Consider the following 16,792-nt stretch of genomic DNA (forward strand, 5'->3'; position numbering starts at 1 on the left):
CCACTTCTTCAGTGGCACTGGTTTCTGAGCTATTTTTTCCCATACATTTTCCCAAAGAGATTTTAAAAAGTCATTATTAAAAAGTTATAAGTCATGAACCAAACCAACCAGCTATGTGGCCAGGATGTGCTTTGTAGAAATAGGCTAGCTTTCTGAAATCAAAGATGAAATAAATGTTTTGCATCATGAGTTGTATTAGCAACTTCAGTGTTTGAAGATACAACTTCAAACCAATCGCCATTACTTTTCAATTCATTTTGCAAAAAACAAACAAAAAAACAACTCTTTCAGAGTCTGTCAACGCTTTCTCTTATGAAGTCTCTAAATGTATGCCTTAACTAAAGGTGCATCATTTCCTGCAACTATATACCTTAAGAAGTTGCTTGAGATATAGCTTCTTAAGTGCGACATTAACGGGTGCTGTCCAGGGTGGCGGTGCTGAATTGGTTGATATCAATGGCTTGAGAATCCATTATTCATTCAATGCACGGCCTGCTTCCCTGCATTATGTGATAAAGCATTCGATTTTTTCAAGAATTTACATTTGCATCTCAAGTACACGTACCTTCATTTAAGGATATTAGTTTACACTTTATTTTAAGGTGTTTAATGAGTTATACATTTAAGTACTGAATAATATTAATTAACTACATATACTTACTACATGGTTAGGGTTAGGATCATGGTTTGGCTTAGGGTTACTTGCATGTAATTATGCATGTTTTATTGTTTTTATAATAGTAAGTACATGTAATGTGTAACAAGGACACCTTAAGATAAAACTTTACTGCATATTCAGATATTTATATTGGAAAATAAAATATACTGAGGAAGGAATGTGTGTTCTTTTCTTGCAGTGCATGAAACTTTTAATTATACAATTTTATGCACCAATTAAATACATTTTTAAGACCCTAAATTGTGGAGGGGGAAATTAAGGCTTTTTTAGACCTGCAGAAAACCTACAGTAAGTAGTAATTCTGCATTTTCTTGTGTTTTATGTGAATAAATAACTGTTTATTTCTAATTTCAACAGTATTCATTCTGTAATTGGTCTTCTTTAAACTCAATGAGTATTAGATAGATGTATGCAAAGCTACCATATTTGGTTTTCCGCCATTGAAAATGGGTAAAATTAAACTATTTGGACACAGATCCAAATTGGGACTGAACCATAGTGTTTTAAAAATAGAGATACCAAATGAAACATTTGTCAAGAACCAGAATCTAAAATGATCTTCAATATTTCTTGAGTTACAATCATGCAAACTTTGCAAAACACGAAAAGTGCTTTTTCTCATTTTTGAACTGTCACCATTGACATAGAATGCATCAAGGAATGCTGAAGTCAAGAGATTTTACTAACATACCAATCTCTGGGTAAAAATAAAATAATAATGTCATCTTTCTGAAAGTCATTTTCTTCAAAATCTCAGTTGAAAATCCCTTCTACAAAATGTTTGGATTAAACAGTAAATATTCATTCATATTGCTTTCTTCTTCGTTTATGTAATTCTTTCACTAGAAATCAAGATTTTACCTTTGAGTTGACCCATTTTTGATCAGAAGATTGGGTAAAAAAGACAAAAAAATTATAATTAAGACTTTGTATTTAACTGCTTAAGTAATTGATATGTTTGGATATGTAAACATTGTGGGATTGAATTTATTTTTCTGTGATTTTGTTTCTGTTCACCAATTGTTGAAGATTGGCATGTAATCATGGGTAATGTAGTTTTTCACCAGGAATTCCATTGCTGACTACAATTATTTAAAAACATTACTAAGTTGAAATAATGCATACTGATGGCTTTAATGAAAGCATATACCATCGATTAACAACCTTGTAGCTCACAGCAGGTCTGCCTTTAATGGTTTATATATCATTAAAAATACACTCCCTTATGGAGAAAATGAATGGCATCCAGAACCCGACTGTTGAACGATATTGATTAACATTATCCAACAGCCACATGACCTAGATGATGTTAACCTAAAAGTTGTTATTTGGAGTAACATGCACAGATGAATTGTTCACAACAAGTCCAAGATCGTGCATTAAGAAAGCAAATGGGTTCAATTATGATTTCACATTGACTTTAACATCCGTATACTCCGCGAGACAAACACACGCGCAGGGCGAGAGCCGCCACAGTGATTTATCTGATTCAATTAGCCTGCAAATGTAAAACAAGTCAGTTCAATAAAGAGCTAAAACCTCTCTTTCTTTCATTCGTTCGTCTCTCGCCCTTCTTCCCTCGACCTCACTCTATCTGCTGAATAATGAGAGTGTGTAAATGCTTAATTAGATTAAAAGGATGTGTATAACAATATGAAGATGTTGTGTGTGTGCATGTTGAGATCTCTCTACATTAGCACTGTGTTATTGTGGGCAGGGCTGAGAATTTATAACGCACAAAAACCCTGAAACATCAAACCCATTAAAGAATCCTGATTTATTCTCCGTGAGCACTGGGGAAATATATCACCCATAAAGAGGTTTGTGTGTGTGTGTGTGACAGGAACTCCTGGGAAGCATGTGTTTAATAGGAGAGGCTTAGCCGAGGTCTTTTAGGAAGTGTGTGACCTGAAAAACAAATTAGAATACAGAAGGAAAATGTGAGGAATGAAAAGATCGCAATTGCATAAAGGAAGACTGTTCCAAATTGCCTAAAAATATTTTAAAACCTGCTTCTAAAAAATTTATAAATTGCATGTTTTCATGTAATTTTCATTTTTTCTATATTTTTATATTCCTCTTTGTTTTGCATTGCTGATCTTTTTTATTTCATTTTACTAATATTACATAATATTACATGTTTTTTTTAGTTTTTTTACTGAAATACAGATCTAGATCCAGAGAGAATATTTATTTTCAGTCTTCATTTAAATAATTAAGACATTTCTAAATTAGTAATGTTACTTCTTTAAAATAAAAAATAATTTCAAAGACTGGTATTTTCTTTGTTTACACAACACTGTTATTGTAAGTTAGTTACATTTTACATTACTAACATCATTACTAATTGTTTTACACATCAGTAGTAAATAAATAATCGTAGCATTTTGACCAAATAACCTCATGATTTTCAACAATTGTTCCCAAATCTGCAATTATATTCACTAAGTTCTCTCAAACAGTTTTATTCAGTATCACTAAGTCACTATTATAGTTTTTATTAATATTTTGAATCAGTGTCCATTGAGTTTTTGTCATTTTTAGTTGTTTATGCATGTGTATACAGTATATATATACACACACACACACATATACATATATATATATATATATATATATATATATATATATAGAGAGAGAGAGAGAGAGAGAAAGAGAGAGAGACATACAAATGCTTTTGACATAAAAAAGTCAATTTACATAGAAATAAAGCTAAATCAATTCCAGTGAATCTGAGAGCCATAACTCCTGTTATCCATCAGCAGTGAGCAGACTCATATGCCATTAATGAAACATCTAATTAGCATATGTAAATCAAAAAAATATGATGCATGTTTTATTTGGCCATCTTTGGTTTCAGGAGATCAATCGGTCATTCAGAGGGAATATAAAATCAGAGCTCATGCTGCTGCTGTGGTGAATCTGTTTGGAACAGATGTTGGTCTCAATCAAACAGACAGGAGAGCAGGAGAGAGTCGGACAGACCAGTAAAAACCTCAAAGACATCTCAATCACTGAAACTAAACTTAATCTTAATCCGTCTCACTGACCTTTGACCTGAGTTAGGCACTGTTGTGAGCAGAGGGTTTTCTCAAAGACCTGTATGAAGGTAAAGATCTCGTGCTGGACACCAAAGGATCATGAAGCGTCACGTTGAAGGTGCCTTTCAGAACCGTGTCCATGATGACCGGACTCAACTACAACACACACAGCCAGAGTGTGACACATGATGTAGAGGACATGGATTTAATACATTTAATACATCTTGTTTAATACATATATCTGATTTGATTTTATCACAGGAAAGTGTTTCACCAATGTAATTTATTTCCAAAATAAATAAATATGATTATTGTTATTACTAATATTATATAAATAATTATATATATAAATTATTTTAAATTATAAAAAAGGCATTGGTTTTAAATAAAATTATATATATATATATATATATATATATATATATATATATATATATATATATATATATATATATACACACATTAATTATACACGTAAATATAAATGTTACAATATGCATTACATACCTCATATGCTCCGGGTCCAGGGGTCTGGTCTTTAGGGCTTTTAAAGCGATCTTCTTTTGAGATAATCAGTGCAAGTTTTGAGCCTGATTTAACATCTGGATTATAATGAGCCGGACCTGAAAACCACAAATAAACAACAGCTAGTTTAACTCGAATACTTAAACATAACCCATGTTTAAAACTGCTGTTTACATGGAGAAATCAACACGTTTTGTCTGTAAGGCAAGGAGTTCCCAGGCATACAACAGCAGTCCCAATCAAACAACTATTAAAATAAAACAAAAATACAACCTTCACATTTCTGCTTTTAATTACTGAATGTTTAGCCCCTTAGACTCCCAGTGTAATAGTTCTGCTTTGTTTGTTTCAGCAAATCAACAGCAGGCCACATATGCCATGAAGATGAAGTTAGTGTAGGTTCCTTTAATAACTGTCAGAGTTTGGGTCACCTGGGGTTTCAGGGTCGTAGTGGAGGAAGCCGGCGTCTCTGGGGGCAGCAGACAGGAAGCAGCTCTGTCGTTTGCGTGCTTTCTCGTTCTGGGGCTCGCTGTAGTGATGGAGGCCGTGTGTCCTCTCAAATGATTCGCTCACGTTATATGAGCCTGGCGGAGGTGTATCCTGCCAAGAGAAATCTAATATCTAACCACAGCACCATAAACATCATCTGCACAATGTATTTACAGCAAGTACATATGAGCCAGGAGGCTGTGTGTGTGTGTGTGTGTGTGTGTTTGTGCTGTAAGTGCATTACTGCAAACACAATTTTTGCTTGTTCCTACAAAACTAATGACGAGTCAAATTGCTACAGATGCTGTACATAGAAATTAAACTGCACAGAACTAGAAATATTCCAGTTATTTAGACGTGTATGTAACTATAGCACATTTGTATAATTGCATTCGGATCATTTTGGCACGACTGTAATCATGTCAGCAAACGAAAATCAACTAACCTCAAAATACTAAATACAGATGTCAGTCAAGAGTGACAAGGCTAATGAATAAATATGCAAAGACAGTTTTGTGAATTAAGCCACAGTCAAATAACTCACACACACACACACACACACACTCAGAGTTGCACGTCTTGTTTATAGAGCTGTGTAAATAGACGTCTGTAAGCCGGGCAGACAGACAGAGAGAGAAACATCTAGACGGGTGAAGCTAACCAAACCTGTCAGGAACAAGACTATTTTTAAGAGCATTAAAATGTTTTGTATAATGAAATCAATGTCATGATTCATGACAGTTAAACAAAATTCAAAATTCCCCTTTGTGTGATGCAAAAACACAATGTAAATTCTACCATATTTATATTTTATGATGAATTGAAATGTAATGTGTTATTTAAAATAATAATATAATTAATTATTTTTTTAAAGGATAGCAACTCTCATACATAAAATGCAGTTCAAAGTGCTTCACATGTCAACACAACATAAAAACAAAAGAAACAATAGAATTAAAATACATCAATGAAGTTAAAGTGTAGGATAAGGATAACAACAACAACAACATTAATAATAATTCTTCTTATTATTATATTTGTTTTTATTTGTCCATCACAATAACAATATGTTAACAATAACTTAAAATGTTTTTTAAATGATTTATACATAATTCCAAGGCACTATTGTAATTTATTAATAACTGTCATGAAAATAATGTTGATGCAAAACATCATAATCCTAACATTGAGCTTGACAACTCTCAATATCAAAAAGTATCTCAAAAGTATCAATTTGCTCTCCAATTCATGTCTAAGAGAAACTATTGAGCTTTAAAAGAGATCTCATCTGTGATTTTTCTAAATGTGATTTTGGAGTGTTGTGTCTGTCTTACTTTGGCGTACAGTGAACCCACAAGTCTGTCTGTGGCAGATTTGAAAGCAGCTGTACTCTTTTTCTTATATAACGCTTCGGTTGTTTTCTCCACCTGCAGCAAACACGAAAGCAAGACCATATACAAGATTACTACAAGTTATTAATACAGTTAAAGCTGCAGTAGGGAACTTTTGACGCTCTAGCGGTTAATAAACAGAACTGCTTGCGTCTTGCGGAAGAACATCGTAGCCGGAACTACTTCTCTCTGTTTATGTTTATGAAGAATCACAAAGGTACTGGGTTACTCCGCCGCGGTATCCCCGAAGCAATCTAAAATAGTCCGAATATAAACACTTATTATAGATGCACCCTAGTGATTCAGGACAAGCTAAAAACACGGTTTGGAAAATGGATTCATGGTGTACTCGCTTATTATGTTAATTTTTCTACATTTTGAACACAAACAAAGTTACGGACCGCAGCTCTGATTGGTTATTTTTTACCAGGAGCGATGGAGTTTCTGCAAATGGCAATAGTCTCAAATTATCTGTCTCATATTCTACTGTCAGGACATAATGACAGGTTTAATAAATATGTAAAAAATATTTTTTTACAAAAGTTCCCTACAGCACCTTTAAGTTTAGTTAATCTAAAAAGTATTTAAAGGGATAGTTCACCCAAAATGAAAATTCTGTCAAAAATGAGTAATTCTGTCTTAATTACTCATCCTCAAATTAAGATATTTCTGTGTTGCTGTCTACCCTCCACAGACAGCAACACAACAGACAGGTTCAAGGCCAAAGGTAGTAAAGACATCATTAAAATGGTCCATGTAACATCAGTGGAACAACTGTAATGTTATGAAGCTACAAGAATATTTTTTGGTATAAATATAATATTCTTTTCTGTTTCAGTCTTTGACACACGTTCACTATGATTAAGAACGTCCGTCTCTCTTAGTTCATCGTCTTTATATTCTGTTTCAATAAGTAGGGCTTGGCAAGAAAGCTGACACAGAAGAGAAAAAAAATGTTGAATTAATTTATTATTATTTTTGTTCTCTTTGCGCACAAGATATTCCTGTAGCTTCATAAAATCACTGTTAAACCACTGACGTCACATGGACTGTTTTAGCTATGTTGTTACTATCTCTCTGTGCTTTGAACGTGGTGGTTCCCTTGCTGTCTGGAGGGTCAGAAAGCTCTCGGATTTCATCAAAAATATCTTAATTTGTGTAATGAAGATGATCGAAGGTGTGTCTTATGGGTTTGGAATGAAATGAGGGTCAGAAATTAATGACAGAATTTTCATTTATATGTGAACTTTGACTACTAGCTACTAATTACATCTCCAAACAGTGGAATCAGATTACTGTACTAATTAATATAAAAAGTATTACATTACTTATTTCTACTAATACATAGGCATAAAATTGCTATTTTATTTTTTTTCAAATTAATAACTTTGCAGGAAGGTATATCTCCAGGGACAAGACTAGGCATCCCTGCATTAAAACCATACACTTTTACATTAGATATTAAATGTTGATGTAAATCCTCTATTGTTTTATATAGAATTGTTTTATAGTATTTAATGCAATTACACTAATGTTGGTTGCCAAATTGAGAATGCACAACAGGAACAAGTGCAATTGACAATAAAAGGTGAAGAGCCTTAAACTGTAAGTTAATTAATTGATTTAACAGCATTTAATGCTGTTTTCCTTTGGCCACAGAGCTTTCTAGATGGATGCTGGGCGGTTTAAGGTTGGGTAGAACACAGTTCTGACTCAGTTCAATTGCTGGCTTTCCATAGCTGTACTACCAGCTGTATTTTCTAACATCTGGCAAACGGTGGTGTCGAAATCCTATTGGGTAAACCAGCAGTGGGCGGAGTCACCAAAACAGACATTCAGTCACAGAACCCACATTTCAAAGTAGAATAACTGATCAAAGCATTGTTTGTTTGTTTTTTTTAACTGAGCATTTCACCTACATAGTTGAAAACATAGTATTTTTATGCTTTAGTACAGTCAAAAAAAAATTATATATATAATATATATATATATATATATAATATATATATATATATATATATATATATATATATATATATATATATATATATATATATATATATATATACAGAACTGTTAATTCGGACCGCTTGAAAAAGTAAAAGCACACCTCTCCTGAACAAGCCAACAAGCAATTCAAGTCTGCATTCACGTCTGCTGCATGAATGATTGATACTTCATCTGAAAACCTCACCCTGAGCACCAGCAACAGTAATTTGGAGTGACATTTGCCATTAAGTGCAGCAATTGCGGCATTTTGGCTAAACCTGTGGTACGTTTTGAAAGGATAGGCTCTAGATTGTAGCCTGACATTTAGTGTACGCTGAGAAATATTCAGTTCAAGGGGATTTATGGAAGATTTATTCGATTCATTGGATGAAACTCTCTGAAAAGTCTGAATAAGCTCCCAAGGGCGCAGGCAGATAAGCGCACAATAGACAATAGACAATGAGTGCACACTTTCTGGGTTGAAGAAGTGCTCACCTTGTACTGAGTCGGCCCCGGGCGGCTCATCTGCTCTTTGCTGGGGAGGAAAAGCCGGCGTGGTGCAATAGAGCCGAAGGCACCCTTCCTCGTGCTCTCCAGACAGGCTTTCTTTAAACTCTCATAAGCCAGGCCATACTCAAACACATTATATGCACCGGGACCTAGCAAAGACATGCACGGGTTAGACGATTAGTTACTACTGGAGCTGCACTTTTATTTAAGGTTTTTTAAGGAAGTCTTTTCTCATCAAGGTTGCACTTATATGCTAAAAATACAATAAAACTTTAATTTTGTAAATATATTTTTACTGTTTTTTCTGATTATTATCATCAATGTTGAAAACAATTGTGCTGCTTCATATATTTTTGGAAACTGAGATTTTCTTTAGGATTCTTTGATGAATATAAATCTCTAAAGAAAAAGACAATTTACGGGGAAGTCGTGGCCTAATGGTTAGAGGGTTGGACTCCCAATCGAAGGGTTGTGAGTTCTAGTCTCGGGCCGGATGGAATTGTGGGTGGGGGGAGTGCACGAACAGTTCTCTCTCCACCTTCAATACCACGACTTAGGTGCCCTTGAGCAAGGCATCGAACATCGAACTGCTCCCCGGGCGCCGCAGCATAAATGGCTGCCCACTGCTCCGGGTGTGTGCTCACAGTGTGTGTGTGTGTTCACTGCTCTGTGTGTGTGCATTTCGGATGGGTTAAATGCAGAGCACAAATTCTGAGTATGTACTTGGCTGAATGTCACTTCACTTTCACTTTATTTGAAATATAAACATTTTGTTATTTTATAAAAATCTTTACTGTCACGTTAATGTGTTTTTGCTGACTAGAAGAAAATATTTTATGGGTTTAATCAGGTAAAAATAGATTTTTAATTGCAGGTTAACACTGTAGGTCATTGCGTTTATTGCACTTTGACTACTTTGAATGTAATTACTGAAGAATAAAAATAAATTTAAACTAAAAAATATATATCAAATTCAGTAGAAAGTAGTTCAATGGAACTGAGCAAAAATATTTTCATGAAATAACATCTTGAGAGATTGCTTTGTAGAAAAATAATAAGATAAACTAGTATATAGGGATGTAACAATTCATTACGGTTCGATTCACAAGTATTATTTTTTTACAAAATGACATTAAATAATTTAATCATGATCCAAACAAAGATTCTGCATACATGCAACATGAGCAGTTTTTCATCTAAATTAGATTGTATAATTTCAAAATTTGAAGCAAAAACTAAATGATTTGACTTTAGTTTTGTGTAACTATACATAAAAAAAAACATCTGCATGAAACAGAAACAGCAGATGAACGAGAAGCAGATTCACTCTCTGCCAGCAGGTGGCGCTAAAAGCGTTTCCTTGGTTTCTGCTGTAAACACAGCAGCACTGCATATATGAACTTTAATATGTATTATACAGAGGCAATAGCAAAAGAAAAAATACCATCTAAACTTTTCTCAAGACAGTAAGTTCCTCTCAGACACACAATAATATAAACTTCTACCCCTTATTGAATTGCGATTTGTTTAGCATCTCAACCAATTTGAATCGATTTTCAACCAGCTTGCGGTTAATTGTTACATCCCCACTAGTATACCAAACACTTTTGGAATACTACTTTCAATGTACTATGATTTGTGAGGCACTAATTATAATTTTGTAGACTAGACAGTATGCAATTTAAAATGCATCTTGAGTGTTTTGATTGGTCGCTTTGAAGGTAGCTTGAAATCTGATTGGCTGCTGCTCATGTAAAGCATTTGTGTAGCAGTATCAAATCTAGAGCTAACCTCATGTTTGTCCCTCTGGCTAGCACAGCCCAAATCTGACCTCTCACTGTGTTTCATAGATATTATATATTTTTTCATTCAGAATACTGCACAAAGTCACATTCACACAGGTACAAACCTGGCGTAGCTTTCGATCTGTTTCCTGGCAGGAAGCGTACAGCTGTCATGCCGAAAGGATTCTTCTTCACACCTCTGCCTTTCTTCAGGATCTCCAGAGCACAGCGTGGATCATTGTACGCACCTACAGGGGGCGTCTCATCCTTCACCGGACTGAACCGCTACAGAGAGATCAGATGAAAGTGACATGAAGAGGCATTCACATTCACAACACATTTTACTTTTGTCATTGTATTTTACCAAAAGATTATTTAAAAAACATGCACAGATGAGATCAGAAATGTGTATTAAACAAGTCAATAAGGTCTCATTTGACTTCCAGAGAGTTCATTCCAGATTGAGCAGATTTTATTAGCAGGTATGCATGTCCAAAAATGAAGATTAAAAATTGTTGCCTGAGCTTGAGACAGGAAGGGTGGACTCAACACAGGAGCATGTGGGTTACTGGCAGTCTCAAACTGACTCTTTATGTAGTACTGCCCTGGTCCTGGAATACCCTAAAAATACACACACAGTTAATTGTACCCAATACAGTAAAAGCATCCATGCAGAAACGCATCTAAATTTGAGCTCAGGTCTTGTTGCAATAGTGCCCTCTACAGACAAGACAAAACATCTACATGCAAGCTTGCAAAATAATCCTCTTAAAAATCAAAACCGTTTGTTGAACCTCTTGAGTTTTCATATGTGTTTTTGAGAAACATATTTTAAACATCAGGCTTTTATGGCTCATATAGTATGATATAGTGTGAATATGGATGAAAAACAAACACCTCACTTTTATTCAGAGTGCAGATTTGGTGCAGACGCTGATATGTATATTTATGAAACTGATAATAAGCTTGTAATACAAATAAATGAAAACAGTATAGTAGTAAATGCATGCAAATATCAGAAGGCATTTAATAGATTGTCTACAAACCGGAAAAAGTGTAGGTTTGATGAATTTAAGTTATCATATCAGCGTGTTTCAGTATTGTCATTACTTGTGCATTTAGTGACACAGAATTGACACACTTTATCTGGAGCCAAAGCTTCAGTGGCATCGAATGTCTTTGTAAACAAACATCCAAAACGACTTCCTCTGATAGCTACACATATGTAACAGAGACTAAATCCAAAGGATATGAGGTTTAAACCTTCTTCTCCTCCTGTAGAGCCACCAGCTCGTGGTAGCGAGGGATGACCAGCTCCGCACGGCCTCTCTGATCCCGTCTGAGATTCACATTCTCATAGAGGACAGTGTGATCCCTGATACACACACAAAATCAAGCATTTCATCAAACACACCATGCAGTGCTGCAGGGATGGCGTATTTTTGGTACTTCTGGTTCTATCGTCATGAAGTCAATGGCTTTTTTGAATGGGTTTTTGATTAAATTCTTGAAATAAGGTCAGAGGTTCAACACAAGCTCAAGATTAAAAAAAAAATGTGTGCAGCATAAAATACATCAGTGAACTTTTAAGAAGCTCAATGGCTAAATGTAGAAGTCATGTGACTGTGGTGTAGTTCATTAATAGCCAACATTTAGCTTTTTACTTTTATATTTAGACTTCAAAATCCATAAAGGTTGTGTTCATTTTTGAAGATTATAATGATTATCATGAGATTTTGTTCTGCAGTAATCCAAAAGCCAATAGAAAAATCATGAGTCTTGAAATAGAGAGTTTTGTGTACAGTGTTTGTCAGACGGTCAGAGAACAGACTGCGGTTGGTCCGTCTGTAAAATTTATTCTGAAGCATCTGCACACGGAAAACCAAGTCCAGATGCTTCAGAATAAATTTTGCAAGACAATGCAAATGCTGTGTTGCAGATAAGAAAGTCTGCATCCATCAAACTCACTCTTGTAGATCATAATGTCCTGGTCCAGGTCCGTCTTCACCCGTTACCTGATCTCTCCGTCCCGACATCTTCCCGAAATGCACACCTTTATACTTCTGAGAGGACGGCAGATCCTCCTACAAAATGCCAAAAAACAAAGATATTTTTCAATATATATTTTGTAATTTAAATTCTTTAACCTTGAATGTTTGTTCCTGAGCTCACTCTCATCAGAGGATAATACAGACTTCTGTTTTGAAGGGAAACTATTACAGCGCATCATCTAACATTCAAAGTCCACTAAGACCATTTCCTGCATTAAAACTTAACTGCAAAATAAAACCCCTCATAATTCAGAAAATATCATAATTAGATGATCGAAACTCTCAATACATTAAAAAAGAATATTTCAGCATGTCTGATAAATAAATATATTAAATATATAAAATGTTATTTGAATGAGACACCAACTCAAAAGATAATACACATTATCACTATTAATAAAAAATTGCTCATATAACTATTTTACCAACATAACACTATGTTTTTATTCTTTATACAAACACACACTTTTTTTCTTACACTTTATTTTGTTACTTTGCAAGATTTTATAATATATATTGTAATATTATTATCATGTATATTTCACAGCCTGATTTCACTTGGAACTTTGTTTAATTTTAGAAATTACTTTTGAATTTTTTTGTAATTTTAAAATGTTCATGAATTTTGGGGTATTGTCAGATTTCATAACTAAAAAAACAAAAACACGGCTAACCATTTTTACAGTATATTTCATAACCCGAATATTTTTATAAATTATATATGAAATATGAATAATATTTTACCTAAAGACAAAGCTGATTTATACTGACAGAATGGATTTATAAATATTCATTATACAGTTTATTTGTATTGTACTATTTATTTATTTATTATACAATTTATTTAGATTTATTATGCAATATTAAGTATTAGCTGTAACAGATGGTTATTTGTCATAATAAATCGTAAATCGCTTTGGCCAAATTTTCAATGCCAGTGCATTCATAATGAAACCTAGATGAAAAGGGTTAATAAACCTTGATGAACCTGATTGAGCTTCATGTTTTATGCACACTATGGCTCACTATAGGTTTTGGTCAATAAGTGGTCTTCAGTGAAACTAAATAAAGTGTCGAAAAATGTGCAAAAAAAAGTGTTGGAATGGGTGGAATGTGTGTAATCAACAAGCAAAACCTGAGACGAGAGAGAGAAACAGAGACGCAGCATGATGGATGGCCCTGCGCTTTGATAAAGAGTTCTTCCCCCTCTAGAGGAAGTTGGCAGCTCAGTGGCAAATGAAAGATGATTTGATTAAAGCTGAATCCAGCATCTGCTGCATTATTGTAAGTGAATACTGAAATATAACATAAAGAATAATTACCCAGGGTTTTTCGGTCCTGACAGTAAAATGGATGAGTGCTGCACTTTGTGACTTTTTAAAATAATACAGCGATCATTAGTAATGGAAATAGGCCCAGCACTAATGATGCAGAGCGGAGGGGCATTAGACGCTCTTTTGTTAATGCACACACACATCTGACCTCACACACACTCAAAGCACTCCATTAGACGTGCACATCCGTTTACACACACTGCTCGTAATCTGTCTGACCGGTACGGGACTGTAGAAGGCCGGCCCGAGGGTCTGGTCTCTGCTGGGGGGTTTGTGCCGGTGCAGGACACCTTGAGCATCCTCTTCATATCCGAACGCCTGTCCAGGAGACGGGATGGACGGGGCATCAGGATTCAGCAGCAACCTCGCCGCTTTAGAGACGGCCTGCAGACATTGTAATGACATATAATATCAGACCATTATCAGAGAGACATTCATTACAGCTGCAAGGAAAAAAGTATCCAAATCCTTTGGGTTTACCAAGAGAGATGCATTCATTGTGAATAAAATACTTCTCTAAATATTTGGTGGGAAATGTGATTAATTGGTGTGAAAATGTCAAACGCACTTTTATACAAAAAAAAAAAAAAAATAAAATAAATAAATAAATAAATAAAAAAAAAAAAAATATATATATATATATATATATATATATATATATATATATATATATATATATATATATATAATTATATAATTTGTTATAAAATATACTTTATTAAAATGTATTATATATAATATTAAATATTATTATTATTTTTATTATATTTAATAATATTTGCTTTATTGTTACATTTTTATCAGCACTTGGATAAATGAATCTTTATATCTCATCATAATAAAAAAATGAGTCCATTTAATAACCCAGACTAATGCCTCACCTTTGGGCTCTTCTCTGGACCGGTCTGTCTTCTCTCTGCAGGTGAAACATCATTTGTAACATTGTATTCTCCCGGTCCCGGCACATCTGACACCACGTCACCAAAGCGCTTGGAGCGATTCTGGAGACTCTTTCCTCCCAAAATATGATTCTGCAAGATTCTAGTTATAAGTTTGCAGTAATGACTGATATCAGTTGTTTGCGAGGAGATGCTAAAAAAAGTTGAAAATACCCTGGTAATGTCACTGTTGTACTGTCCCGGTCCAGGAGAGAGGAGAGCACTGCCTGACCCCAGGAACCCAGACTCTCTACTGGACAGTGAGAGGAAGGGGGCATACGAATCTGCAGAAACAGAGAGAAATAATACATACATGCATGCTTGATACATACATACATACATAATACGTAACAATAATAATTAAAAAAAGATATAAATTTTACTGCATACAATCCAAATAATAATAATAATAATTTTAATTAATTAATAAAATATATAAAAATATATATTATCCTATATGTAGTATATAGTATACTATACAAATGCAGTGGCTTGTAGATGATCACAGGTGCACTAACAAATAATAACCAAAAAAGTTTGCATGCACAATCAATATAAGAAGGCTGCAGAGAACCGGTGAGCGTGATTTCACCAAGTACAACATGTTCATGGTTCAACATCCATGTTGATCCTGGAACATCATTCCAATCAACCAATCAGAATTAAGGAATAACTTTTCAGGAAATGTCAGTTTTAGGCTTACAATCAGGATTCTGTGGTTCTACACTCCTGTTAATTAGCTATCATTTCCCTCTAATTTAAGGAATAAATTATGGGTAGGGTATGGTTTAGGGGTAGGGATTGGGTTAAGTATGTATTTCTTGACAGTAATGTTGATCCAGGATCATCAAAAGATGTTGATCCAGGAACATGTCTTACTTGGCAAAATCACGGCGACCGCAGAGAACCACTGAAGAACTTCTAAATACTTCTTAAAGAGGTTTTAAAATTGACCAGTTCCTGCCAAAAATGAAACTCACCTCTTTTACTGCTCAGGGACCTGCTAATATTATACGATCCTGGTCCAATTTCAGACGTGGTGCCTCTTGATGTCAGATGTGTAAACCTGGGAGCCCGATCATACATGCTGATGAATTATTTATATTTTACAACGATTAAACGTGTGTAATTAATGAATGTAACACTGTGAGAGCAGTGAAGCGTCTCGGTCACTGGAGCGCGTCGCCGCGTTGCCTGGACTTCGGTGTTCATGAATATTAATTAGGTAAATGGAGACGTTCGTACACTTCCTGAAGCCGCCAGTCACTTACCTGCTTAATATTCATGAGTTAATTCGTTGCCTGGACACTGACATATGGTCATGGTTAGAAAAACACTAAACTAGAGAAACGTGTTCATTTTCTGCATTCAAACCTCAATAAATAAACAAATGAACATTTATTAGTTTTTTAAACACTGTTAAACACTAATATTATATATATAATAATAATAATAATAATTAAGTAACGATAACGATAAAAATGACGAGTGTTAATAAAACTTACATAACCACAACATAAACAAACTAAAAAAATAGTCCCCAACTTTTAAACAACTGTTAAACAACTTATTTATTCACTTTAGCACTTTAAATTTATACATTTAGGCCTTTATTACTTGCTGGTTTATACAAATTATTAATATAACTTTATATTATTAAAATATATTTTATAAATATATATTCATCAAATATATATTTTTAACTTTATAGCTAATATAAGTTATATCTATAAATAATATTAATAATTATAAATATAACATATTAGTACAAACAAATGAGAACAAAAACACAAACAAGACAGCGCCACAGAAACAGCCTAAAGCAGAAGTTTGGAAATCACATAATTTTATAATTTAAAAAAAGTGCAATTAATTTAAGTGTTTTTACAGCCAAAATACATTTCAGTTTAAAGTTTTGGCTGCTTAGGAAAAGCACGAAATGTATAAATAAACAAACTAATGTTATGAGCGTCACAATCTTGAATTTCAACGGAAATTTTCAAACAGAAAAACATGCTCAAAGCAGAACTGAAATAACAAAACAAGAGAAACTACAGTAAA

The 16,792-nt window shown here is 34.1% G+C and overlaps 1 protein-coding gene across 1 annotated transcript; it reads right to left on the reverse strand.

The window, feature by feature from the left end:
- Positions 1 to 1,423: 1,423 nt before the first annotated feature.
- Positions 1,424 to 15,978, reverse strand: stpg2 (sperm-tail PG-rich repeat containing 2). The gene is made up of 14 exons (XM_052557467.1): positions 15,712 to 15,978; positions 14,906 to 15,015; positions 14,675 to 14,824; positions 14,013 to 14,177; positions 12,377 to 12,492; positions 11,672 to 11,783; positions 10,928 to 11,029; positions 10,534 to 10,693; positions 8,610 to 8,773; positions 6,069 to 6,161; positions 4,677 to 4,845; positions 4,228 to 4,343; positions 3,730 to 3,876; positions 1,424 to 2,587 (listed from the first exon to the last, which is right to left on the reverse strand). The coding sequence occupies exons 1-13, from the start codon at positions 15,815 to 15,817 to the stop codon at positions 3,742 to 3,744; spliced, it is 1,698 nt and encodes a 565-aa protein (XP_052413427.1). The 5' UTR covers positions 15,818 to 15,978; the 3' UTR covers positions 1,424 to 2,587; positions 3,730 to 3,741.
- Positions 15,979 to 16,792: the final 814 nt, after the last annotated feature.

This window comes from Carassius gibelio, chromosome B5 (genome assembly GCF_023724105.1).
Source record: "Carassius gibelio isolate Cgi1373 ecotype wild population from Czech Republic chromosome B5, carGib1.2-hapl.c, whole genome shotgun sequence".
Lineage (NCBI taxonomy): Eukaryota > Metazoa > Chordata > Actinopteri > Cypriniformes > Cyprinidae > Carassius > Carassius gibelio.

Bases quoted from the DNA above. Each gene is read 5' to 3' on its own strand.
- stpg2 (XM_052557467.1), bottom strand. From the start codon at position 15,817: ATGTATGATCGGGCTCCCAGGTTTACACATCTGACATCAAGAGGCACC. The intron at 14,178-14,674 runs GTGAGGCATTAG...CAATGTCTGCAG, and splicing joins GTCCAGAGAAGAGCCCAAAG to GCCGTCTCTAAAGCGGCGAG. The intron at 10,694-10,927 runs GCAACAATTTTT...ATCTCTCTGTAG, and splicing joins CCTTCCTGTCTCAAGCTCAG to CGGTTCAGTCCGGTGAAGGA.